We start from the raw sequence: 24,901 nt of genomic DNA on the forward strand, positions 1-24,901 counted from the left end.
GTAGTAAAAGGAGGTCTTGGGCAATTAAAACGTTCTTCCATCTTCAGGAATAAAGTTAAGTATTTTGACATTTTCTCGTCGTTTGGCTCGTCCAAGATTTGAAATGAGAAGGTGACAAAGGGATGAAGTAAGTGCTAACTTCCCATCTTTAAGATTTCTGGTGAGTGTTAATATGGAACAGCAGGCGAAGTGTGCGGCAGGAGTCGAAGTGTCCAGTTTGCTGAGGAAGGTTCCTACCTGTGTAAGTGCAAGTGGCCACCATGATAAGAGCTGTTTGAATTATCTGACGCTAAGGAAAGGAGCTGCAATGCTTGGATGGATTGTCATGGTTTTATTTCAAATACAATAGGCCGAGGCCAAAAAAACAATCATTATGCCTTCAGACTGCAGCGTACCATATACACACTGTAGCTGACTAGGTTAAAAAACGATGGACGCTGCTTTCCTGTGTTGGCAGCAGGAGGTGCTGCTGCCCTCTCACTGAATTTACAACATCGGCGGTTACTGCCAGACCGAGAAAAAAAACACATGAGATAGAATATTACAGATAATTGAGAGGATATATCTTTAAAAAAGAAAAAAAGAAATATATACATAGATACAGAAAATGGTCCTTCACACATGCTTAGTACAGAGCACAGAATCTACTTTCCACATAGATGCAGTCAAGTTCAATCTAATTTGTATCGACATAAAACCTCAAAAAGGGTTTTTTCTTATTCAACATGGAATAATGCCACGTTTACATTGACTAATGCTTTTTTTTTTTTTTTTAATTGTGTGTTACCCATTGTTGTAAGACATCAATGACCTTGAAGATCTTGTCCGTAACTAAATATAATAATACTGCACCAGTGTTAAAATGCAATATCACAGATTCACACAGTATCACAATAACCGACGACAACTACATACAACTAGAGCGAGACGCGGCTTTTCGGGTCTGATGTACTGCTTCTTTTTTAACCATAACAGATAACTTATAGTCCCAAATACTGTTCATTCACAGTATCCAGTAAAAAAAAAAAAAATCCATGCATTTGAATTGTGGCCCAGAGTGGCGAGAGACACTTTAACTTGGAATCAAGATAAAACAAGTATGTATAACTGCTGAAAATGCGAGTGTACAATGTACGCGTGCTCCGTTTGGTTCAGGCCTGCTGTCTCAGCGCTGCGATGAGGTCCTGCAACGGCTCAGTGTCCTCCGCCTCCAGCAGCGCGTGCTGCCGGCAGAAGAGTGTGAGGTGTGCAAAGAGTGTGTTGAGATGTGGGTGCAGGCCGAGCGCCAGCGTCTCTCTGTAATGACACCAGTAAATGTGAGCCAGAGTTCTGAAGAACAGCAAAAACACCTTCTGGACCAGAAAGATAAAGCCTGTTGGAAAGGCTGAACCTGGGAAGAAAAGAAGAGTGAAGAGATTATGGCTGTGAATGGACCAGGGACCGTGATGAAGAACAATGCAACGTTGGTGAGGAGCCTTTTACCCGCTTTAGTGGGGAATACGTCCTCATCAGTCAGTAGCTCCTGAATGTATGACATGGCATAGTCAAAGTAAAGCGGAGCAGAGCACTTTAGCTTCCTGCCGTGGTCATCAGTCCAAACATAAACCCTGAACACACACACACACACACACACACACACAGTAATTATGTTCAGCCTTATAAAGAAACATTGTGTTCCCATTGTCAAAAAGGAACCCAGAGATATATGTTACCCACATTTTAACCCCATTTCAGTTTTTAAATGCATCGTCTTCAGCCACAACCGAAACAGACTTAAACAACATCACTTCCTCTGGAGTCTCCAAAGTGTTTTAACAATGTTTTTTTTTTTTTCACATTTTCACTTCCCAAAACCCATCACTCGCTCTAGAATTCAAATAAAAAACCTCCCATTTACTTAAAATAATACCTGAGGGAAAGAATCTGCAATAAGACGGCGCTGGGTTTCTTACGTGTTGCCCGGTCCACAGGCCGTGGGGCAGGTGCTGGGTGTGCAGAACTCGGACAGCGCGCTGGAGAACAGGTTTATGTGCTTGAAAAAGGCCACAGCTGAAAGAGATCGACAGAAAAATGACACTTTCCACAATTTCCCCATCCGTGCTTGTGTGCTGTGTGGAGAAAAGGGGTCGTTTAACGTGGTTCACTCACTGTTGCTGGCAAGCCACTCGGCCTTGTCGACGCCAGGCGGCAGCGCAGAGAGGGCGAGCATGTCCGTGTGGGGGATCTGCTTGCACAAAAACTGCTGCTGCAAATACGGACGCTCTCCCAGATTATTGTTATTAATTCCCCTAGGGGGAAGACGGCCCAGCGTTAATGAAGCAGACAGAAAGAAAAAGACAAAGTATCGCGGTGTAAAACAATCAATAGGTCACTGGATTATTACCCTTGCTGCAGTCAGCAGATAACGTGGTTTTTACACACACACACACACACAAAAACAGTGCTGCAACTGCAGAGCTGTACGGCCAATAAACCAGCAGTAAATTTAATGAAGGCAGTCAATTTAAAGCCGGAGTCATTACTGATAATGAAGCCCACTGTGGTCAGTGCTGCAAAGAAAATTACTGAAAGGACCAACTTTGTTTGTGATAAAGCTCAAAGCCGAATGCTGAGGCCTGTTGGCTCTCTGACAGCAGTTCCTATACCAGCTGATAAGCTACAGGTAGTACCTGATAAACTTGTTACAATTACAGAAGTGAGTGCAGGGCTTGAATTAGGTCCCATTGTATGGAAAGTCCAACTCGGCAGCACGATTTGACTCTCATGCAAAGGTGACCAGGCAGCACTGTGAGGATGACGATCACGAGGGCCCCGCTTCGTTTCTTCCGTCCGAAGACAGCTTTCAGTGCAAGTGAATGTTTTAAGTGTGCAGACAAATCAGGCAGCTGCCACAGTTGCCGTGTGTCGACAGTTTAAACGTCTACAGACAGAACAGCTGAGAGTTTCCCCCGGTGTGACCTTGCCCACCGCGATAAGGGAAACACTGTGCTCTTTATGAGGCTTCACCCTGGTTTGAATATGCGTATGGGCAGGAAGAATTAGTATATTGGTCTAAACAGCCGGCCATTGTGCAAACTAAAAGGCCAGATGAGGTAGAGAGGGAGGAATAGTGACAGAGAGGAATGTAAATATTAGCTACGCAAAAGTTACAGTAGGGGAAAGCCTGGTCTAGCTTCTCTAATTTCCACGGGAAGTACTTTTGTTAACATCCTGTTTTGTTCAGGTTCACGGCATTAACTCCATTACCACTTCTGGGCTGCCAGTTGTCAACGCACAAGCACAATGAACCCGGAGTTACTTGTAGCGTTGTGTTTGTGTGTAAACACACCCTTCGGACAGCAGGGAAGAGATGTTTGAGAACAGTAAGCCGAACCATACAGCTGCGTCCAAGAGCAAATGTTTGCCAAGCAGATTCAGCTGAAAACACAGTTGCTACAGGGCGTCCGGGTAGCTCGATCCCTCCCGTTCTGGCCCGGGTTCGAAATTCAACCGTCACCCCCCACTTTGTGTACCCAACACTTTCATATCCGAAAATATCTCAAACTACTTCTCAACATGTGTTGCCGGTGTTCAAGGAATCCACCTTAACTGATGCCATCAGACAAATATGTAACACACACGCACACACACGCACGCACGCACACACACACAGCCTTATCTGGAGAACATTCCTGAGTAAACCATGTGTGGCCAGCTTTCCACTCGTGTTGACTCTACCCGATCCATTACTATAACAACACGGTGCCTTTACGTTCAGAGTACAAGACTGCATGGAGGCGACTATAGAAAGACGGAACAGAAAAGGCCGTAAACGTATTTCCAGATGGAAGCTGAAACACGAGTGTAATGCTGATGAAGACATTTCGGAGAAAAAGGAAAACAACTTACAGTTTTTCACTGCGGATGCCAGAAGGCTGAAGGCTCTGACTGTCTGACTTCCTAGCCGAGGGGTAACTATGGCAACCCCCCATGGCGTGAAGCTAGGAGCAGAGGTGTCTGTTGTCCCAGCCCCAATTTTCCATCCTCACCATACTAACCCATACACTTACTACAGGCTACAGACAGCGTATGGGAACAGCTGCTACAGCACAAGCATCCTGCAACTCACACATTGATCCACACAGCTGACAAACACAAAAAAGAAGTTTTCCAAAACACACACACAAAAAAGAAAAAATGATAAAGTCTTCCAAGGAGTTGAGGATTGTCCTCCTGTGCTTGTCCTTTTGCTGTAGTGATCTAGTGTCAGTGAGTATATGTCTCCTTTGTCTCGAGTCCCACGCCCCACAGGCTCCTCCTCTCCCCGCTCTGGGCAGACAGGCAGGTTTCTCCACAACTCATTAAAAGTACCAAACTCCACCCACTGCACACACACTGTCCGTTCTCTGCAGAGATAGCAGGCAGGAAACAAACTAAATGGTGTTTTTCATTTTTCCTCTGTGGCAGTGGACGAAGGTTGAGAAGTAAAGCAGAGAAGCTGCAGCGTGTGGGAATCTGTGCTTAACTTCAGAGGAATGTGATGACATACACACTGTGTCCGAGCCAAGTGACAACACACACCCACAGGGGAAGGGCATATATATATATATATATATATATATATATTAAATGACCTGTAAATATGATTTTATATATATATATATATATATATTTATTTTCAATTCATTTTATTTTGTATAGCCCAAGATCGCAAATTACAAATTTGCCTCAGAGAGCTTTACAGTCTGTACACATACAACATCCTCTGTCCCAAAACCCACCATCGGCACAGGAAAAACTCCCCAAAAAATGAAAAAACCCTTCCAAGAGGGAAAAAAGGGAAGAAACCTTAGGGAGAACGTCAGAGGAGGGATCCCACTCCCGGGATGGACAGACTACAATGGATGCCATGTGTACAGAATGAACAATGTATGTACAGAATGAAACATGTACATTTTCAGCGTCGACTCATTCACATTATATATATATATATATATATATATAATTTATTTATTATATGTGAATGAGTTGACGCTGAAAAGTGCATATGTGAATTGTACGACCACTGTCACATGAACTCATTCCAGCTCACAGATCTGACAGGAGAGTTTATGTTTTCAGATGGTTGTAGCTTTGATCCTCAATGAGGAGCAAAAGGCAACATTGGCTCACCTGCCCCCCCGAGGTAAATATTTGTGTGCCTCCACGGACCAGAGTCCTGCTTCGTCTCTCTCTCTCTCTCTCTCTCCCTTTACAATTGTGTAACAGGCTGTAAATGTGAGACAAACACACTCATGCTTATTCTTGGTCTGACATATTTATTAGGTTCATATCTGAATGTACAAGCAAAAATGACAACAGGAAACAGACACATTACTCCCTAAATGAAGGAGAAGAAAGGAAACAAAAAAAAACCCACCAGCATCAGTCCCCACACACACACACACACACACACACACACATAATCCAAGGAAGATTTAAAGTTTGAAATGGCCGCAGAACAGACAATCGGATGAAGTAACAATTTAATACCCATCGTCTCTGAATTCAAGTTTTCTGCATACACTGTACGATCCAGCACATTCCCGACGAGGTGAATGAGGCTAATGTGCAAACTTACTGGCACTTAAAGATAAACGTATTGTTCCTCATGCCATTATGCATAAGATCACATCCTACCCGTAGCTACACTGCGCACGCAGCCCTCTCAAGGAGTTTCTCCTCTAACCCTGACTCAAACCAACGCTTATTTTACACACCGCCACTTCAAAACACATCAAAGTGTAAAACATAATAAAAGCTAAAATATCTGTGGTCCAAGATGAATTTCTCAGTCTTTCTTTGACATCCTCTCTTACTGTGGATAACTCCATCTCATGACGAAAACAAAAGGAGAGGGAACAAACAAAGACTGGCTCAGCTTGACCGAGACGCCGTTGCTTCACAGATATGAAAGCCAGTTGTAACACTTGTGGGAAGACACACTTTGGCAGAACGCATTGAAGAAAAAGTATTATAAAGTATCTACATCATTTACTGGTTGAAGTCAAACGTTCAAAGTGTGGCGGTGCTTGGCATCACCAAAATACAAACCGAAAGTGCTTCTTGAAAAAGTGCTTTTTAAATAAATACAACAATGCAAATTGTTCCATCGGCATATATGCAATTACAAGAAGAAAGACGGAATAAAGCAAAAGTGTCTGGCACAGGCAAACCTGAAGAAGAACACTGGTTTACAACAACTTGGGTCTTGTTAGTGTTATGATTGGATTGTAGTTAACCAGGTATAATAAATGAAAAGGAGAACATCAGCAATCCAACCGGTTTTTAAACAAGCAAATAATTCAGGGTTATATAAACAACCTTAACGTGTTGATAGTCTGCAGTGTACGATTAGTTTACTGATCATCAGTCGGTCGATAAACTATCCTAAAACTCGCCTAGATCAATCATCATTTTCTAAAAATCAAAACAGTCCAAAATCAAAAGTTAGTTAGAACATTGGATGAATAGAAACTGCAAATTTGGAAACGAATAAGGTGACGTTTGCCCCAAAAGATCATTAATGCCGAATTGATGATCAAAATGTGTGCTATGCTAAATAGTTTTCTTCTGATGAACTACAACAAATCAACAACCGTGTTAAGCTCTACTGGGAGAAGTAAGTATAGGCATACAAATAATACCAACATGAGGATGAACATAGGTTGAAGCATCAGTTTTGGTATTATTTCAATGGCCATCAACTATTTCTTCCTCCAATAAAGATTTGTTAACCAAGTATTTTGTTTCAAACAGAATGCAAATAAGACCCAAGCTCTTAACCAGCATTATACTTAAAATAATGAGGACAAAAACCAGACTACTAACTCTCATTTCACGCACACTGACACAACCTCTCCTACGTAGAGGTTGTGCAACAGGAACTGATGCCGGGGTATTAACTGAAACACAGATATCATTATTGCCTCATTTCAACAGTACAACACACACAATACCTACACAAGTTGCCACCTGCAAACAACCGCCTTTCCATACATTGGATTTATTCCAAAAATAGATATAATGTTCATATATACGGTTTATATTACGTTTACATATTACCAAGGATAGCCACAACCTAATACACACCAAATCAAATTTCACAATATTACATTTCAACAGCTCAGAGGGTGATATGACTCGGTGTGCGGACATCAGGTTTCTTTGCACGCATGTAAGGAATTAGTTGTGTATACATGGGTGTACAGCGTCATCTGTATGTGTGTGTGTGTGTGTGTGTTACACTGGTGTGGCCTGAGAATACACTCTGTACATCAGGCAGAGGTCACACACACACACAACAGCGCACACACACTTTTCAACATTGAGGAAGAGTCACAGTATCCCCAAATCTGAGGCTCCTAATAAAAACACTTATTTTCCTAAAGAGAGGGTAAATGTTTTGCATGATCAAGTCAAATAAATCTTACTTGTATTGCGAAATAATTTTAGTTGCATGTATAAAAAAAGCCAAATTATCACTCACATTTGTACCAATAAAATATCTGGCATGAAATGCAGAAGAGAAAATGGCTGCTAGCTTTGCAAGCATCTTGGCTTTTGGAATTTTGACTAATTATTTGAATACAGTTTATACTGAAGTGTAAACAGTCAAATGCTCGAACAGAGAAAATACTCTGGGCTGCGATTAAATGCCCAGAGAGCAGCTTTGCTCAAACAATCGGAAATTTGATGGCGAGTTTGATAAAGGTCAAATTTTAGACTTCGGTTTTTGTCTTCTTTGAAGTGCCACGGCTGGCCTTCAAAGCACACATCGCTCATCAAAACAGACGGGCGATGTTGTCTAAAATATACATTCATTCCAGGGGTTCAGTTCTAATTTAGTCATGAGAAGGTAGAAGAGATCAATGTACATGTGTGTAAATATGTGTCACTCAGGGCTTTTTTGACCTCCACATGGAGTAGATATCATTCTTCAGATATGTGAGGGCTGCTAACACAAAGCTAAGCTGGTTGTGTGTTGAATGGAGAGGTATGACTGTATGTGTGTGTTTGTGTGTGTGTCTTTGATACATCGTTAGGCCGGTCCATTAGCTGATGCCTGCGTTTCCCTGCAATGAAAAAAAAACAAAAACACAAAAAACATGAACAAAATTGGTGAGGATTTAAAAAAAAAAGCTAAAGAAAAGTCAGTTAGGAAAGGAAAATTGGGCTTGTTTATGTTGTTCAATGTTTAGTATTATCCACCAAGATTTATAGAAAGCTACTACGGATAATCCTGGTTGTTATTAGATAAACATTGTCGTCAAGTTACCACATAGTGGTGTTATACCGCTCTCTCGCTCACACACACACACACACACACTTACTGTGTGACAGCAGACGACTGGTCCGTTGCACTGGCGGTCGTCGGGTTAGGACAGTCTCCACAACGCTTTTCCTTTTTGCTGTCCTTTTTGTTGCTTTTCCCCTCGTCTTTCATGGAGAGTCCTTCACCTGGCACCGTAACTGCTTCACTGCAAAAGAAGAAGAAGAAGAAGAAAAAAAAAAAAGGAAGGAATTACCAACATGGGATTGTCAACAGACTGAAGATGCTACTTTCTGCCAGTGGCAAAGTTCCCCCAAAGTTGCAGCTTTCATCTGTCCGCATTGGCCATTACCACACCGAGCGCATAGCGCTCCGTGCAGCAACGTGTACACACACTTACTGTCCGTTACTGACCAACATCAAAGTGAGTTGGGCAAACAGTGTCTACGGTATCACACCCAAAGTTCCTCTAGTAGATATTTGAATCAAGCATGCTTGTAGCTGCACGGTTGTTAGTAACTAACGTCTTGTTTGGTTAGAATGTGCAGGATTGGTAGCATCTTCTGCTCATAGCATGCTATCTGACATACTGTTAGTAGTGTTGGGGCTCTGAAAGAAAACAAAATAATATACAATTTTATTCACGTTAAGACTGAGTGCAGAATAATTTGTATCACCAAAGTTATCATACACTGATCTCATCTTTTGGTGGCAATTCCTACGATACCATTTATTATTATTATTTTTTAAAGCCGTGTGGTCTGTTGGTCACGCAACAGTCCACACAGAATCATCGAAAAAAATCCCAATGTTGAGACGTTGGGATGATCCTGGAATAGGGACGGAGGTCCCGTAGGTTCTCTACAAGCCACCGGTTGTGAGTTAGTATTTTTCTTGAATGAATGAATGAATTAGGCTGGTCTGGAATTAAGGCAAGTCATTGTCTCATCAATTCCTGTTAAATGCAACAAGCAAAAAAAAAAGAAAACGTGGCACATATGTGCTTATGCTGGACTTTTAAATCCTTCATACATCTTCAGGGACACTCCAGAGCAAAGGGACCTCGAGCACAACATACCGTCTGACTGCTGGTCTGAATACTCTGGAGTCAAAGGGAGACGAGGATAGAGGGAACAGACAGGACGAGGGTAATATCAGAAGAAAAAAAATACAGAAGGTGGGTGTAGAATTGTGCGGGAAAAAGATTTGGGGGGGAGAAAAGCTCTATAAAAACACATAACGTAAACTAAAAGAAGAGGGATACACTGCACCAATAAAGACAGAGCAGCTGCACGTCACTTGTGTGTGACTGTGTCTACCTGCTGAAGACTGCCCTTTCATTTTTGGCGTCCACGGTGAGCCGAATTGTCTCCTTTCCAGCCCCAGTTGTGATGGTTTCAGTGGTGACCGTGTCGCTGGTTGACGACTCGCGAAGAGTCTTTCCTACCTCCTCATCACTGTCTGAGCTGCTGGAGGAAGAGCTGTCTGACGCTACCAGTGGAGCTTTTCTCGCCACACAAACACTCCACACACATGCTGCAAAGAGCGAAGAAGAAATGATCCGACTTTAAATTGGAGGTACGCTCATTTCTCTGGAGAGGTCTACCCGTAAGAGATTGACAGACAGGCCCGGTTCAGACCTGGCATTAACGTGCATCTTGGGTGATCCGAAGTAGAGTTGTGAATGCACCAGAGACGCATTGTGATCCAATGGCTCAGAGCATATTTGGAGATGTTCTGGGCCACATATGGTCACATTCTTTTATTAGCTAGTACGCAAATGTGGCCTGGTCCACCCAGACGGACCGCCCTGCTCAAGCCTGCATGTGTGCGATTGCACACAATACGGGTTTATTTGTATACAGAGCGTGGTAGTGATATCCGATCACAAGCGGTCACTCAAGCAATGCAATGCCTGAACTGGCACATCTTGGGCTCTTCACTCGATATGGATGTGGCTCAGCTGGGAGAGCGGGTTGCCTTTTGACCACAAGATTGAAGGTTCAATGTTTGCTTGAGGACCAAGCCCAGTCCAATGCTGCTGAATGCTCAGAATTGGTTAAATGCAGGAGTCAAATTCCATGCATGTACACTTTCTCTTTGATTTGAATGAGAAAATGTGTATAAACTTTTGACTGGTACTGTGCATGAAGATTATAATAACGTTAAAGCGTTACAATTTTTGGAGATTCGATCACCCAAGTTGCATGTGAATGCAAAGTCTGAACAGGGCTTATGAGCCTCTTAGTGAAAATGACTTTATCTCAGCAATATGCCAAATCAACTGTTTGAATATATTCATTCTAATAATGGAATGAAAAGTCAAGTATGGTTCAATTGAAGTTCTCAAATAAAAATGTGCCGTGCTTCAGCCACTTACGGTTCTGATTTGGTTTAGTGTTGCCTGATCCGCTGAGCTCAGAGTCCACGGGAGAACTACATCTAGGGCCGGTTTCAGAGCTGGGGATGAGTAACACAGAAGAGTAAACCTGCAGATAGTGCAGTACAGCCAATAAACTACTCAAGTTAAATGTAAGGGGGAGTTCTTTCCCGTTTAAGGTGTATCTATGTTGCTGGTGCAAAAAAAAAAAAAATTATAAATCCAAAATGATTTATCAAATAAACAACTATAGGAATGTCTTTATTTTGTATCAATTTGTAATTACTGAAAGGGTTGTGCACACATTAGTCGACTTTTATCACAGTAGTTTGATCAAAAAAATCAATCTTTTAGATGCATTTCTCACATAAGCTTCTAATATTTAGATGCCCCTCAAACTTACCAACAGAAAGGCTGGAAGTCAGTGAACTTGGCCCAACCTTTGTCCTCTGCGCCGGCTGGTTTGGAGTCTGGAGTGTCCCAGGCAGAAAAACCCCCTCCTAATGAAGGAGCCTTCGAGTTCGCCTCCTCAAAGTCTGCTATCCAGCCACTACCTGGACGCCATGAGAAACATGCTCAAACCATGCTTTGGCCCTTATATTTGGGCAATACCCATATTGAATATTATGCATTACTACAGAATACAACATGTCTTACTCTTAGTTCCATCGGTTTGGCCCTGGCTTGAGAAAGGATCTAGGTCATCTTTGGGCTTCTCTCCTTCCACTGAGTCAGAGTCTGCTGCAGTGTCAGAAGCCTCAGGGGCAGAAGCTTCAGTCCTATCACAATCTTTACTGGCTGCAGGGCTCTGGGATGATCGTAACCCACCGAACCTTGAATCACACAAAACAGTTGTCGTATGATATACAGAATTAAATTTATTAAATTATTTAAAAATAAAATAAAGCAATCCAGAGCATTGATCATCAGCATTTGTTGCTGTGCGTCTACCTGTTACGGGACTTGGTTTGTGTTGCAAATTTCATCTCCTTCTCCTCCCAGATGTCTTCTTCATCATCATCATCGTCGTCAAAGGGCTGAATCCTCTCCTTGGAACAGGTCTCAAACACAGCTGTATTAGACTACAGAGGACAGAGCAGATGTGTTTAGTAAAATCAGTTTTAAGAAATTGACTAAATATATTTACAGCCCAAAACATTCCAGAAATACATATTTACGAAACATTTCTGTAAATTACATTGAATAACTCACGTTGTCCTGTTCTGCATCAATGTTTATATTGATCTCTGCAATTCGGTCAAACGTTGCTCTGCCATAACAGAATAAATCAATCAATTGAGACACAATAACAGCAGCGCTCTGTCATACAGAGAAGAAAGTGATTTTATTTACCCAATACTGTCATCATGATCAGTAAACTCCTCATCATTGAAGCCAAACTGATCCACAAAGTTGGCCGTCATCTGCTGGATCTGGTAGTCTGAAAAGGCCTAAAACACATTATAATTTTTGTTAAGACCATCTGTGATAACAGAGACCGTCAATAGATAGACGTACATGAGCACGCACACACTACCTGCTGTAGAGTCAGTTCTTTTGGGAAGGGGCTCTCCATGTCATCCTCGGAAGAAGAACGTGGGTTTCCCGTACCAATCTGAAAATTGAATAAAATAGATGTATCTCAAATGTCACGTTCGGAGTTTGAGTGTGTAATTATAGACAGCTACTATGTCCTGTAGATGCGCATGCCTGCATCTTTACCAGGTCTATAGTGTTCTTCCTATTAGTCTCCGACAGGGTCTGGTCCACAAAGGTTTCCCAGCGCCCTCTGTAGTCTTCTGGCAGCTCTACATCCAAAAACACAAGAACAGCAGCATTGAGGAAAGCGTTCTTCCAGTAACAATCTTCAGGCTGTTAATCTTCTAAATTCCTTCTTTCTTTCACACAGGGAAAGGGAGTGCACACGTCCGCCCTCACCTGTAATGAGACTACTAATCTGTGTGTGAACTGGGCCCTTCTCCAGGTTGTGGACTACGGTGTTGGCAATTCTGGTCAGATGTCCCATGTATCCTCTTCTCATGCCACCTTCTGACCTGAACACAAGTTACCACACCCCCCCGTTATAGGCAGCCGCTGCCTGTTCGCAAAAACAACATTATGCCAAAAAAAGATCCTTACTGCATCTTATCATTCTCTTCCCAGGCCTCCAGAATCCTCTGCACAAGGTGACAATGCTGAAACAACTTGCAAGAGAAAGAAATAGTCAATAAATTGTTTTTAATCTACGTTACAGCCGATCAAAATATAATTTAAGCATCTAGCTTGAAACAAAAGCGGAGACACCTACATGAGTCACCATTAGATTATGTGCAGAGTTTTCAGGGGGGGCTAAAGGTTCAGAAAGGGCATCAGTCGAAGCCTGCTCCTGTGAGCCACCCTGTGGCGAATTGGATTTGTCCTGGGCTCCCGTGCCAGGCTGAAGTCTCATTTCATGGGCACATGGCCGGAGAATAGCAGCAACACAGAGCTCTACCTGGAGGTGCAGGAAGTTGTTCCACGTATACTTGAAGAACAAGTCCTGGGAAAAAAAAGGAATGTTTTACGATGGGACATTTAACATGCATTGCTTTTGCAATTATTGGGCTAAATCTGCAGCATGCTTGCTCATCTCACCAGAAGCAGGTGCATTGTATTGAGTCGGCAGAGTTCCTGTGCTACTACAGCGTGACTGGCAGAGCTGGTGTACAACAAAGAGGCCATCAGTCTGGCTACGTGAAGGCGCGTGTTCCCCAATGGTTCCTCTAGCACACCTAGAGAAGTCAGCATGGGATTCCGCTAAAAGCAGACAAAATGGTTGGCAATTCAGGGAACAAATGTTTAAAAAGGTTTAGCAGAGATGCGGTTCACCGATGCAACTAATAAACGTTGCTAATGCTAACGGTTATCAAACTCACGATCTTTGTTACGTACCTTGGGTGGCTCCAGAAGTAGCTGGTGGAAGTGTACTAGGTGTGGTTGGATAGCTAACAAAATGCTGCTGTTTACGGTGTAGCTTCTCTCAAATCCCTGAGCATCCATGACACCATCCACTCTGGTATACAAGGAGACCAAATGTATGAAAAGCAGGAAACCGATGGATAAAACATTTAAGAGAAATGTGACCCAACTTCACAGAGTATAACGTCTTTCTAAAACAGATAAAATTGCTTAAAACTCTCACACAGGCCTCCTGATTTCCAGTAATGTGAGAATCACTTGAATTGCATTGATGATACAGCTCTCAGTACTTTTGGCTGAGAACATATTCTGCAGCAACTGCTCCACACACTCCTGCCTGGGGAAACAAAATGGAGGATGTCATCGCCTCCACTAAAAGAGTGCAGGTTTACGTGTTTACGTGTGTAAATCGTTCTGACTTACGACTCCAGCACAGTCAGCAACGGGTCAGGCTGTGAAATCTCTGCAAGCTGATTGGCCTGGTCTCTGCTCAGACGAATGATGTCACACAAAGTCTGAGACGCATTGGACTGCCTCTGTAAGAGACGCGCAAAAAAAAAAAAACACAAATTCACCATGAACATTGTGTCCTGTGAATTGTTTATTCAAAAAGGTCTGTGTGCTAGTTTCAGTAAAGATAGTAGTTAATCATTAACATATAAATATTGAAATGCCCTTTTACCTCTTCATCTCTCTCAGGGTGAATGAGCTCTATGAGTCTCTGTGCCAGCTTCTCTTTATTCAGCCACTGTCGAGGCAACGTCACATTATAAATGCAAAGTAAATAACCGTGTTAAAGTGTTTCTATGAATGTGGGTTGATTTGTCTCATACAATAAGTGTCTCGAGCCTAAGAGGAGGTGGCTCGACACAGCTGATGAGCCTTAGGAGGACATCCATCATGGCGGATGTGTCAATATGCTTCAGCACCAACAAAAGGAATCCCTCCTTCCGTCGCAGGAAACTAATCACCTGAACGCAACAGAGAGCAGAGGTAACGACATGACTCAAGAAGATTTATAAACTAAAAATGGGTGTCAAGATTTAAATCAGGAAATGTACATGCAACCTTTCTTTCAAAAGTTGTATTTGACCTTATTTGTAAAACAAATAAAAAATATATCTCTCGAGTAAGTGGGATATTGTTATTGCAAAAAACATGCCTTTAAGTATTTAAAATATATATGTGTACGGGATATATAAAATAACCTATTGTAGTGGCAAATATACAGGTAACATTACATCTCTATTGAACTCTTATGCACCTGCAAGAATGTATATTTATACACGCATTGTAAATTAATGGACTGATCCAATACATTTGCACATAAACATATTACTAGTAGTGGTGAGAAGGTATAGGTTCTTTTAATTTTTGGGGTAATTGAGTACAAGTGGAAAAGACATCTACAGAACCTTTATTAAATTCGGCAATTGTTATTTGAATTCCATACCATGGACCAAAGTTGGAACGTCTGCCTTTTTAAATAAATAATTGGTTGAGAGAAATTCTCAGTGTGAGCAGTTGTATTATCTTGCCGTAAGCACGCGTCAAGACAATAAACACAATAAACATGGATGCCATCTTCTTGGTGTACGCCCTTTGATTCAGCTGTTACGAGTTACGTGTGTGCGTTACCTGCTCGGTCTTCCGTGTGATGAGGTTTCCAATTGTCTTGCTAAAGAAAGATGCCAGGAGGGGGTTAAGTGGGGACGGCTGCTCCAGGAAGGCATACAGCGTTTCCAGCAGAGGCTCATCATTACCCAGCTTATCATTGATCACTCCCACATCACACGTCAAAAGCTCACAGGCTATGTTTGGATATCTGAAATAAATACAGAGAACACATCTTACAGTCAAGCCAAGCAGAAACAATACAAACCGATATTGTCTACATTAGAAGTGCTAAAGTAAAACAGAAAAAATAGTAACAAGAGTTGTCCTGATTTTCACAGGGTGTTGTTGTCCCACAGACAATTAACTAGTTTGACATTTAGTAGTAACTAGTTGCTTGTAAGCTATGGTGAAGAGCAGCACCAACAGAATGCATCTCTTACTGGATACAGTATGCCAATTCAGCATATTCTGCACAACCACCTACTTGAAGCGCTTTGTCTCCTGTACACCGGCAGGGGGCTCTGTAGTAATCATACGGACAAGGTCCTGCATGCAATGGTCCTGGCTCACAAACGAGAGAAGTCTACAAATTCATAAAGGATCAGAAAAGAAGCACCAGTTAGCAATGGAAATCCAATAATAAAATAATATCCTGCTGATATGTTGTACATTCACAATTTACTGACCTTCTGTTCTGGGCCTTGCACTCCTGCAACACATCTTCCTCATTCATTAGCTCAATGAGCGTGACATCCTCCTTGTTCAGTAGAGCCTCCAGATGAGACGACGTGTGCAAGTCAAATTTCCAAAACATGGCTAACGTCACAAGCACACACACTTAACTGTGGACCAAAAGAGGATGTGACATGGTTATCATGCATCATGAAGGTTGAGCATTTTGAACAGTGTGCTGATCAATTCACTTTGTGCCATAATATTATGCATTCTCTTACATACGGACAAGGAGCAGTTTCCTCTGTCGGATCTTGCTAAACAGCCATTTGCCTTATTGACAATGCACGGCCTGGACATCCATCAGTGTCAGCAAATTCACACACACAAACCCGGGAGATATTGACATCAACCTGGTAATGAGAAAATAAGAAAGCACAAATGTTACAGAATGGTTTGAAAGAAGAGTTACCTTCCCTTCTTTCCCATCGTGCGAGTCTGCGTACATGCTGTGACTAGGCTGCCCTCCTCTCTGAAAGGAGCAGGAAGCAATGCATCTGTAATTGAGTTAGTGCTGCTCGGAGTATTGACATCACACAGCTTGCTTTGAGAACGGCCTCACGCTCACAGTTACACAAGTAAACAACCACGGGATTCAACACAATGCAATACAAAAAAGGGGAGACATTTAACTTTGGTGCGTGAGAGAAATACTAGGAACAGCAGTCCAATGGACGGCTGACACAAGCCAGTTGATCGGGTGAGGGCTGTTGACTCCAGCATGAGCTGACATTTCTGAAACTACATGGTGCAAATTTGAGATGTGTGGTGATAATGACAGTTGAGGGAGGGATCTTCGATTACACCCCCCCATACACACCCACACACAGCAGACCACGATAACAGTGGAGAATCCATCTTAATAGCCGATGACTCAAGACCTCATCCATTGGACTACACGGTAGATTATGATAAAGGCACCTCGTGACGTTGTGCAGCGTGTTTGTCTAAATGATGGACGTGTGTTCGCATAGCGCAAAGTCAGCATGCACAGTAGAACATGTGCAATATATTTACGCACCGCATTACAATAACGACCGCTGCTTAATGTGGGTATTCCTTCGAAAATAAAAAATGTTGTCTATAAACGACACCAAATGGACACGGCTTAATAAACAGGTGTTTTTTTTTTCGTTCAAACTAATAACCTCTCGAATTACCCAATAGCTAAATCAGGCATGGATTTAAAATGCCATAGCGTTACAACAGCACAACCTTGATCACATTTATTTTTTAAAGCAGGCCTTTCCTCGCGTCCTGAGATCAGCTGGTAACGGTTAGCTAAAGCTAGCTGTCAACGGAGGGGAACAGCATATAGTGCAATGAAGTAACGGTTCACTCGGCGTCACTAGCTAATCTTACCCAGCCAGCTGTCTTAACCGAACACCATGTCAAGACGACCGATCTCTATCGGTCCCGTTACGTTTACAGTGCCCAACGACGGCGCCTTCCCCTCCCTTACCTTGCGCGCAGGACGTGAACCAGCCCGCTAGCGATATACCTTCATTCGGTTGTTAACGTTACTAAACTAACGTTATTTCGATACGTAAACGCCACCGGGTGGCCAGCGGTAGCTCAAAAATGCTAACAGTGGCTCGACCTGTCGTCCTTCCGATTCACAAGCCCCCGACGCGTTAGCATCCTTCCGGTCAAGTTACCGTGACATTTGTTTACTCCCCGAAGCGACCGTTACCGTGCTGCCACCAGGCGTCATCTAAAAGTTTGGTCTCTCGGGTGACACGCCGGAGGCCCGTGGATGGGCCGTTTTGTCAGCTCGGGAGCCGCCGTCCTTCTCCCCACCCGGATTGCAACGTCCTTTGACGGTGTCGCTGCACACGGCTCTCGGCCCCGCCGCGCTTCTGTGTCGCGCCCTCGGCGTCGACGCTGTCCGGGTGAAATATTTCGGCAGGAAGGCACCCAAAGGATATCTGTCACGTTTGCGAATCAAAATGGCGGGTACCTATAACGTAATCAAAAGTTCAAGAGGGTGAAAGCAGAAGGCTGCTGGCTATTCGCTTGAGGTCACCCTGGGGGGGGGAAAGGCCCTTTTAGGAGCACGGTGATACAGCAAATAATTGGGCACAAATGTTTTTTTTAATTCTCAAGGTTTGGCTTTGAGATCAAAATAATGATAATAAAAACATTTTGCTTTTAAAATAAAAGTCTTTGGTCTCTGGCAGTGTTGGCAGGGACTGTCCCTCACTTTCTGACCTCAGATCTTTGCAGCATAGCGACCGAATGTTTAATATTTAAACATACGTGTGATGATACAAATGTGCAACTCAAGCACGCTTTAAATGAAGCTCCAGAAAAAGGATTGCAAAAATGAATACAGTAACGTGTTCATCAGTAAGTGTGTCGGCCCTCTAATCCCCCAGTGACCATGAACAGGATTATGCCCCTGTGTCATTTATTATTTTACCATATCTGAAGCTTCACTCCTCTTGGTGTATGTCTTGATGTATGGTTAATGGTGGAATAAACATTGAGATACGTTACGTAATTAAAACAAGCAATCTCACGATGTTGAAATACTCAAGTAAGCAAGAAAAGAACCAAAGTCTGGACAGTATAATCTCTGTACACGTGACATCTATTGCACTTCTGGAGGAAGAGATCCTTCCTCCATCGCTCTCACTAAGGTTTCTTTGGGTGGGGGAGTTTTTCCTGTGATGGTGTGGGGGTCCCGGAATAGAGGATGTTGCATGTGTACAGATTGTAAAGCCCCTTGAAGCATTTTTTTAGGGATGTACAAAATAAATCAATTTGAATTGAAATTGAGCACTGCAGATAATCCTCTAGTCCTTTAAAAAGTCCCTGCAAATATTTTGCATAAAAGTCATGAAATTCTAACCATAGACATTTGAGGGGGCGCAGTGGTGTGGTGGTGAGCACTGTCGCCTCCCAGACCGAAGAAGGGTGGCTAATGCCAATGCTGGCTGGGATTTAATCAAGTAATTGTAAAAAAAAAAAAAAAAAAAGTGCAGCCAGCATGTCAAAGAACATTTAAAAAAGATTCCGTGTTCGAAAAACAAATATTTGAAAAAAATCCCCAAATATTTTGCCAAAAAGTCATGAAATTCTTACTATATATCATGTTAGGGGGCACGATGGTGAGAAATGACGATGTCCTGCTCTATACCGCAACAAGGACCGTTACCACTGCTACTCACTAGACTCTGGCCGACTGCCTCACTGACATTAAATCATGGATGCAATTTTCTCAAACTCAACTGTGATAAATCCGACATGATCATTATCGGTCCAAATTCTCTCACCAAAACCAGTCAAAACGTCTGACAACTCCACTCTGGCCCCCTCCTACCTCACCGACCTGCTCCATCATCACCTTGCATCCCTTTGTCTCTCTGCTCCTTGACGCCGACCACCTATCCACCCCCCATAGGACCGAGCACTGGACATGGGCCTCTCCCCAAACTCACCCGAGACTGCACTGACCTCTCCACATTTAAAACAATCAAAACCCACCTCTTCAGAACTGTTTTTAATGTATGACTGTGTGTTCTGCGTGTGTTTGCTTGTTTTTTATTTATTTACAGCTTAGCTTTTGGGATATTTAATATATATATAATTTGGAAAAGCGCTATGTAAATGAAATGTATTATGTATGAGGTCAAGGTATAAGTGGATATATTTGAATAGCCAAATCTTCACATTTCAGATAGTGTGGTGCATCCTTCTTTTAAGATTCACCAAAAACTCATCATTTAAGAAACGTTTTTTTCTGACGTGTACACATTTTCTACTCATTTTTAAAATAGTTTTTTTTTGTTGCATTAAATCTATTCAGTCAAAAAGTAAATTCGCAGCCATTTCCCACCTATGTAGGCTTCCGGGTATAAAGCGTAATTTACCAGTATTACTATAACGTGCCGCATTGTAAACGTACCACCACCGTTTATTACGTGGGAAGATAACAGCAACAGCAACGCAATTACAGCCCGTTTCTGCAATAATATGGGTGCTGTTTGGTGACATCTTTTTTTTCCCGAGTGGGTGTTTGTCGTAGTATCTGGCAACCCCGGACACCCGCAGCCGTTGGTCCTTGCGTCGGTTCCTCTCTCCGCTGAAGCTCCGCAGAAGGTCTTTCTGTGTAGCCGGCTAGCATCATGTCGAACGTTGTGGACACGAAGCTATACGACATCCTCGGAGTTTCACCGTCTGCCTCTGAAAATGAACTGAAGAAGGTACACGGGTTGTTGTTTCGAACGAGCTGGGGATGTGTTTAGAGCGAGCGGAATTCTGAAAAAACGGTGAATTTCGGCCTAGAATACGAACAGCGTTGAGCGAGGTTAAGGGACGCTATCGCTAGCTCCGCAGCGACTTGACAGCTTGCTAAGCTAGCCAGTACGCTAAGCTAGCCGAATAAATGTGGAGTACGGAATGGCACCGCGTTTGGAGGGCAGTTAAAGATACTCGTTGGTGTCAGTAAAATATCAGCGATGATTTTGATTTTTGTCTTTTTTTTAATTTGTTTTTCTAAATCTCCCCGGAAACCAAGAAATACAGTGTTGACCACGAGCGTGATAGCCGGCCGGCTATTGACGCTAGTTACATGATACATTCCAGCAAATAGTCCCCACCAAGTCATACAGTAACGAAGCGACTGCTAACCAAACATCTCCTCTAACCTCGATACACGAGTACCATGACAAGAAACCCAGTTGTTGTGACGTTGGTGTACAATACTGTATTTCTAAACTTGAAGTGAAATGTGTCGTGAGTTGAGGTGTAAAGATAACGCTACACTTTAAGTTAGATGACTGTCTTGTAACGTTAGCTAACGCTACTGAATACTTTGCTTGTCCCTTACTTCCTGCGTATCGTAAACGTTAATTACCCCAAACTCAATTCAATTATAGGCTAATTAAACAAGTCTGCTAACTGGGACATCGGGACGACGTAACATGTTTTTGTTAATGTAATGTAACGTTAATGTCAAGCCTGTCGCCTGCCATCCCACCTCGTTACTCCTTCCAAAACCTACTGGGCGATGACAACATCTGATCGTGATCCTCGTTCAACACGTTTTTGTTCTGTGAAAATGAAGTACTTTTAGATTTGCCAGAAGATCTGAAATGTGATGTCTCTACGCTCGAGTATCTCGACATGTTAAACTCATCGGTGCACTTCTCGCCAGTGTCTGTATGTGGTTGACGGCAGAGCCGCAAGTAAAACCTTGGCTGTAAGCACAGTTAATGCACGCTGTGACTAGCTACAGGAGCTTTACAGGACATTTTGTGCCTGTCTCCACGGCGCTAACACCGCTTTGTTCATGTATTACAGGCCTACCGCAAACTGGCCAAAGAGTACCATCCTGACAAGAACCCTGATGCTGGAGACAAGGTGTGTTGCACCAAAGAAAGGTTAAACCGCACTAGTGAAGTTATTCAACAATTGTGACCAAGAAATTCTGTTAACTTAGTTTATTGTGATCACACATCCCAACTTTAGAGGTACGTTACAGATCAGAAAACAGAATATGAAACGGCTTCTTCCCCCAGTGAAATGGGCGTCAGTGTTTGATTCATACTGCTCTATGTCTCCATCTCTGATACCGCAATGTGACACATAAGGCCAGACTGCATTTTAGGTTCTTTGTGCTTTATAACAGGGGCTCTTAAGAAAACACACTTTAGTTGTCCCTTTTTGCTGTGATGTTCTGAGTTGTTTGACACGGTGTCAAACTGTCTGATTTTGTTTTTCATTTTTCAGTTTAAAGAGATCAGTTTTGCATATGAGGTGCTGACAAACCCGGAAAAGAAGGAGCTTTATGATCGTTATGGAGAACAGGGCCTACGAGAGGGAGGAGGCGGTGGGCCTGGCATGGACGATATCTTCTCTCACATTTTTGGCGGAGGACTGTTTGGCTTCATGGGGGGGCAGGGCAGAGGACGCAATGGAGGCAGGAGAAGAGGAGAAGATATGGTACATCCTCTGAAGTAAGTGTGTTGCAGAAATATGGTTTGGTGCTTCAATAGGTACTTTGAATATATTGTGTTGTTGCACACATCTTGTATCTCATTTTGTCATGCAGAGTTTCTCTTGAAGATGTCTACAATGGCAAAACCACCAAACTGCAGCTTAGTAAGAATGTGCTGTGTGCTGCCTGTAATGGGTGAGTTTGCTTTGAACGTCATATTTTTAAAACCTGAAAGAAGGTTGCATGTAATTTGAGTGATTTTGTTGGAGATGCTTGCCTGTTAACAATGATGGGTCTTTACTGTTTGCCTTTTAGTCAAGGGGGTAAGGCAGGAGCAGTCCAGAAGTGTGTGGCATGCAGAGGACGAGGTATGAGAATCATGATTAGACAGCTGGCGCCTGGGATGGTTCAACAGATGCAGTCAGTCTGCACAGATTGCAATGGAGAAGGTATTTAGTCCGTAAAAATCCACACACCAACTGTAACCAAGACTGATATTGTACAACAACAACCACAACGTCACTCTGAAATTGTCCAATCTCTGCATGTGTCCTTGTGCAGGTGAGGTGATAAATGAGAAGGACCGCTGCAGAAAATGTGAGGGTCACAAGGTGTGCAAGGAGACTAAGCTTCTTGAGGTGCATGTGGACAAAGGCATGAGACACGGACAGAAGATCACATTCTCTGGGGAAGCTGACCAAGCACCAGGGGTCGAACCAGGAGACATAGTCCTGGTGCTGCAAGAGAAAGAACATGAGGTAAACAAAACAATTGGCTTCTTATAGTGATGGTTTAGCTGTATCTATTTTTTCATCACAGCTTAGAAGATGATATTTCTACATTTGTTTGTTGTACATGTTATGACGCATAACAAGTTTGGATGTCAATCTAAATCAGGAATTCCGCCGTGATGGCAGTGACCTTCACATGGTCCAACGTATCGGTCTGGTTGAGGCTCTGTGTGGCTTCCAGATGACCGTTGCCCACCTTGATGGACGTCAGCTGCTTGTCAAATATCCACCTGGCAAGGTCATTGAGCCAGGTAAACTAGTCTTCTGACCACATTTATTGATTTTTGTCTCTGACATGATAGTCCTGCTTTCTTTTTTTATGATGTTTTAAGGTTCAAAAGATAATAGCTCCTATGGTCTGATGATATCACAATATATAATACATAGCCTGTAAAATGCAAGATACAGGATTCCTATTGCGTCTGCGTGTCTTTACACCACTTTGTTGTTGTGTGGCAGGTTCTATTCGAATGGTGAAGGGAGAAGGAATGCCTCAGTACAGAAACCCATTTGAGAAGGGAGACCTTTACATCAAGTTTGACGTCCAATTCCCTGAAAACAACTGGATTAGCCCAGAGAAACTGAATGTGAGTCCCAACTTTCAAAGCCTCGCTTTGCACAATTTTAGATTGATTGGGCTTGAATGATTGCACTCTCATTTCTTCTAAAAAAAAACCCAACTATTTTCTTGCAGGAACTCGAGTGCTTACTGCCTGCTCGTGCGGAGAATCCTGTTATTGCAGCAGATGCGGAGGAAGTTGATCTTACTGAATTTGACAAGAGTCAAGGGTCAGGTGGAGCCAGGAGAGAGGCCTACAATGATAGTTCTGATGAGGAAGGGGGGCATCATGGCCCGGGGGTGCAGTGTGCACACCAATAGAAAGACTCATGCATTAAAACATGCACATTACAGACGCATTTCTTGAGTCCCAATGCGAACATCTTTCAACACTTCCCACACATACATGTTGATTTCTCTCCTTTCATGATTTGCATGAAAAGAGGTATACACAAATACAGATACACTATATCAACCCTCCTCAGTTCCATTGTGCCCATAAGTCAGAGATATGCTGGACGTCTGATGACTATTTCGTGTTTATGGACAGTAGTGCTCATCAGTCTCCAGCAAGAAGGTTCACTGAATGAACTTGATTGGATCGCTCTCTTTTCATCCTCCTGCTTTTACCTTTCACTGTGCGAAACACCAGTCTATTGTATAAAATGCAAATATTGTTGACTTTCTTGTATACAGTGTAGTTTAGTCTGTCACACACATACACACACACACGCGCGCATGCTGCTTTCTTGCCGAATGATCTTCCACATGTAGATCAAGGGTCCGGATAGGACACTACAGAGAAACCTGACATCACACCTGTTTGAGTTTCAGCGCGTCACTACTATCGCAGGGCCTTGGTATAAAGAGGGCTAATTTAATTACAGCCCTAAAAGTGCGTCCTTTTGAAAATGCAACTGTTTCAGACAGTTGAGTCCCCAGCTGTCACATTGCTGAAATGTAATCGCCCCAGACTAAAACACCCGTCAGCCAGGCACCATGTTTTCTTAGTTTGATCTTGTTTGTTTCAACGATCGTTTGTTTGAGAGTTGCAAATTGCTCATTTGACTTGAGGACACACTTGTATACTTTGTTTGTAATGCAGCTGCTCTCCGTGTGAGCTGCTGTGGAATGTTCTGGCTTATTAGAGTGATAGATATTCCTGCTTTGTGTTGGACTGCAGTGTTCGTGGAATCTGAATAGTGGCAATTGAAGAGGGGGGAAAAAAAACAGAATGTTTATTTGCTGAGAATTCTTCCCATGTAGATATTTTCCCTCTACTGGGCCCGCAGCAAACCTCTGTATTATACGTATCTTCCCACCGTAGACTTGTTAGCCAAACTTAGATCCTTTGCCATGTTACAATATTCCCATAGATCTGTAAATAAATAAAGCCCCTGTCCATAGGTGCATTTAAAGTCTACAGCGGTCTCCTTGTGACGAGACCTCTTTAAACTCTTAACGTGCACTGTTGCGACTTAATGTGTATTTAATTATAGCCACTTAATTAAATACAATGTGTACACAACTAAAGGGGGTCATTGTTAAATGACGTTAATGTTGATGCTTACGTTTGTCAAGATAACTGTATAATAAACAGTCAATTAAAATTTTTGATGTTTCATTGCGA

At 42.7% G+C, this 24,901-nt stretch overlaps 3 protein-coding genes across 19 annotated transcripts; 1 reads left to right on the forward strand and 2 right to left on the reverse strand.

Moving 5' to 3' along the window:
• Positions 1-316: 316 nt before the first annotated feature.
• Positions 317-4,311, reverse strand: LOC120809588 (MOB kinase activator 2). Its single transcript, XM_040163503.2, has 5 exons — positions 3,889-4,311; positions 2,149-2,288; positions 1,953-2,049; positions 1,483-1,607; positions 317-1,390 (listed from the first exon to the last, which is right to left on the reverse strand). Exons 1-5 carry the CDS (start codon positions 3,969-3,971, stop codon positions 1,152-1,154), a joined length of 684 nt encoding a protein of 227 aa, XP_040019437.1. The 5' UTR covers positions 3,972-4,311; the 3' UTR covers positions 317-1,151.
• Positions 4,312-5,280: 969 nt separating this feature from the next.
• On the reverse strand, positions 5,281-18,151 carry LOC120808657 (serine/threonine-protein phosphatase 6 regulatory subunit 2). 17 transcript variants are annotated; one of them, XM_040161692.2, is made up of 26 exons: positions 17,671-18,151; positions 16,203-16,330; positions 15,932-16,087; positions 15,730-15,828; positions 15,267-15,453; positions 14,462-14,599; positions 14,311-14,376; positions 14,052-14,164; positions 13,852-13,965; positions 13,602-13,722; positions 13,305-13,466; positions 12,979-13,209; positions 12,810-12,874; positions 12,609-12,724; positions 12,393-12,478; positions 12,208-12,285; positions 12,024-12,121; positions 11,883-11,940; positions 11,622-11,752; positions 11,328-11,503; positions 11,074-11,224; positions 10,671-10,750; positions 9,610-9,826; positions 9,369-9,392; positions 8,352-8,498; positions 5,281-8,093 (listed from the first exon to the last, which is right to left on the reverse strand). In XM_040161692.2, exons 3-26 carry the CDS (start codon positions 16,057-16,059, stop codon positions 8,060-8,062), a joined length of 2,820 nt encoding a protein of 939 aa, XP_040017626.2. In that variant the 5' UTR covers positions 16,060-16,087; positions 16,203-16,330; positions 17,671-18,151; the 3' UTR covers positions 5,281-8,059. The 17 variants fall into 17 exon arrangements, 15 of the variants coding, with proteins under 15 accessions (XP_040017626.2, XP_040017627.2, XP_040017624.2 ...); XM_040161693.2 differs by having other exon boundaries at positions 16,199-16,330; positions 17,636-17,974; XM_040161690.2 differs by having other exon boundaries at positions 16,199-16,330; positions 17,671-17,958.
• A 1,671-nt stretch (positions 18,152-19,822) lies between these two features.
• On the forward strand, positions 19,823-24,893 carry LOC120808661 (dnaJ homolog subfamily A member 2). The gene is made up of 9 exons (XM_040161699.2): positions 19,823-20,185; positions 21,285-21,344; positions 21,714-21,940; positions 22,036-22,116; positions 22,237-22,370; positions 22,483-22,679; positions 22,819-22,963; positions 23,172-23,299; positions 23,407-24,893. The coding sequence occupies exons 1-9, from the start codon at positions 20,108-20,110 to the stop codon at positions 23,590-23,592; spliced, it is 1,236 nt and encodes a 411-aa protein (XP_040017633.1). The 5' UTR covers positions 19,823-20,107; the 3' UTR covers positions 23,593-24,893.
• The last annotated feature ends 8 nt before the right edge of the window (positions 24,894-24,901 follow it).

This window comes from Gasterosteus aculeatus, chromosome X (assembly GCF_964276395.1).
Source record: "Gasterosteus aculeatus chromosome X, fGasAcu3.hap1.1, whole genome shotgun sequence".
NCBI classification, from domain to species: domain Eukaryota; kingdom Metazoa; phylum Chordata; class Actinopteri; order Perciformes; family Gasterosteidae; genus Gasterosteus; species Gasterosteus aculeatus.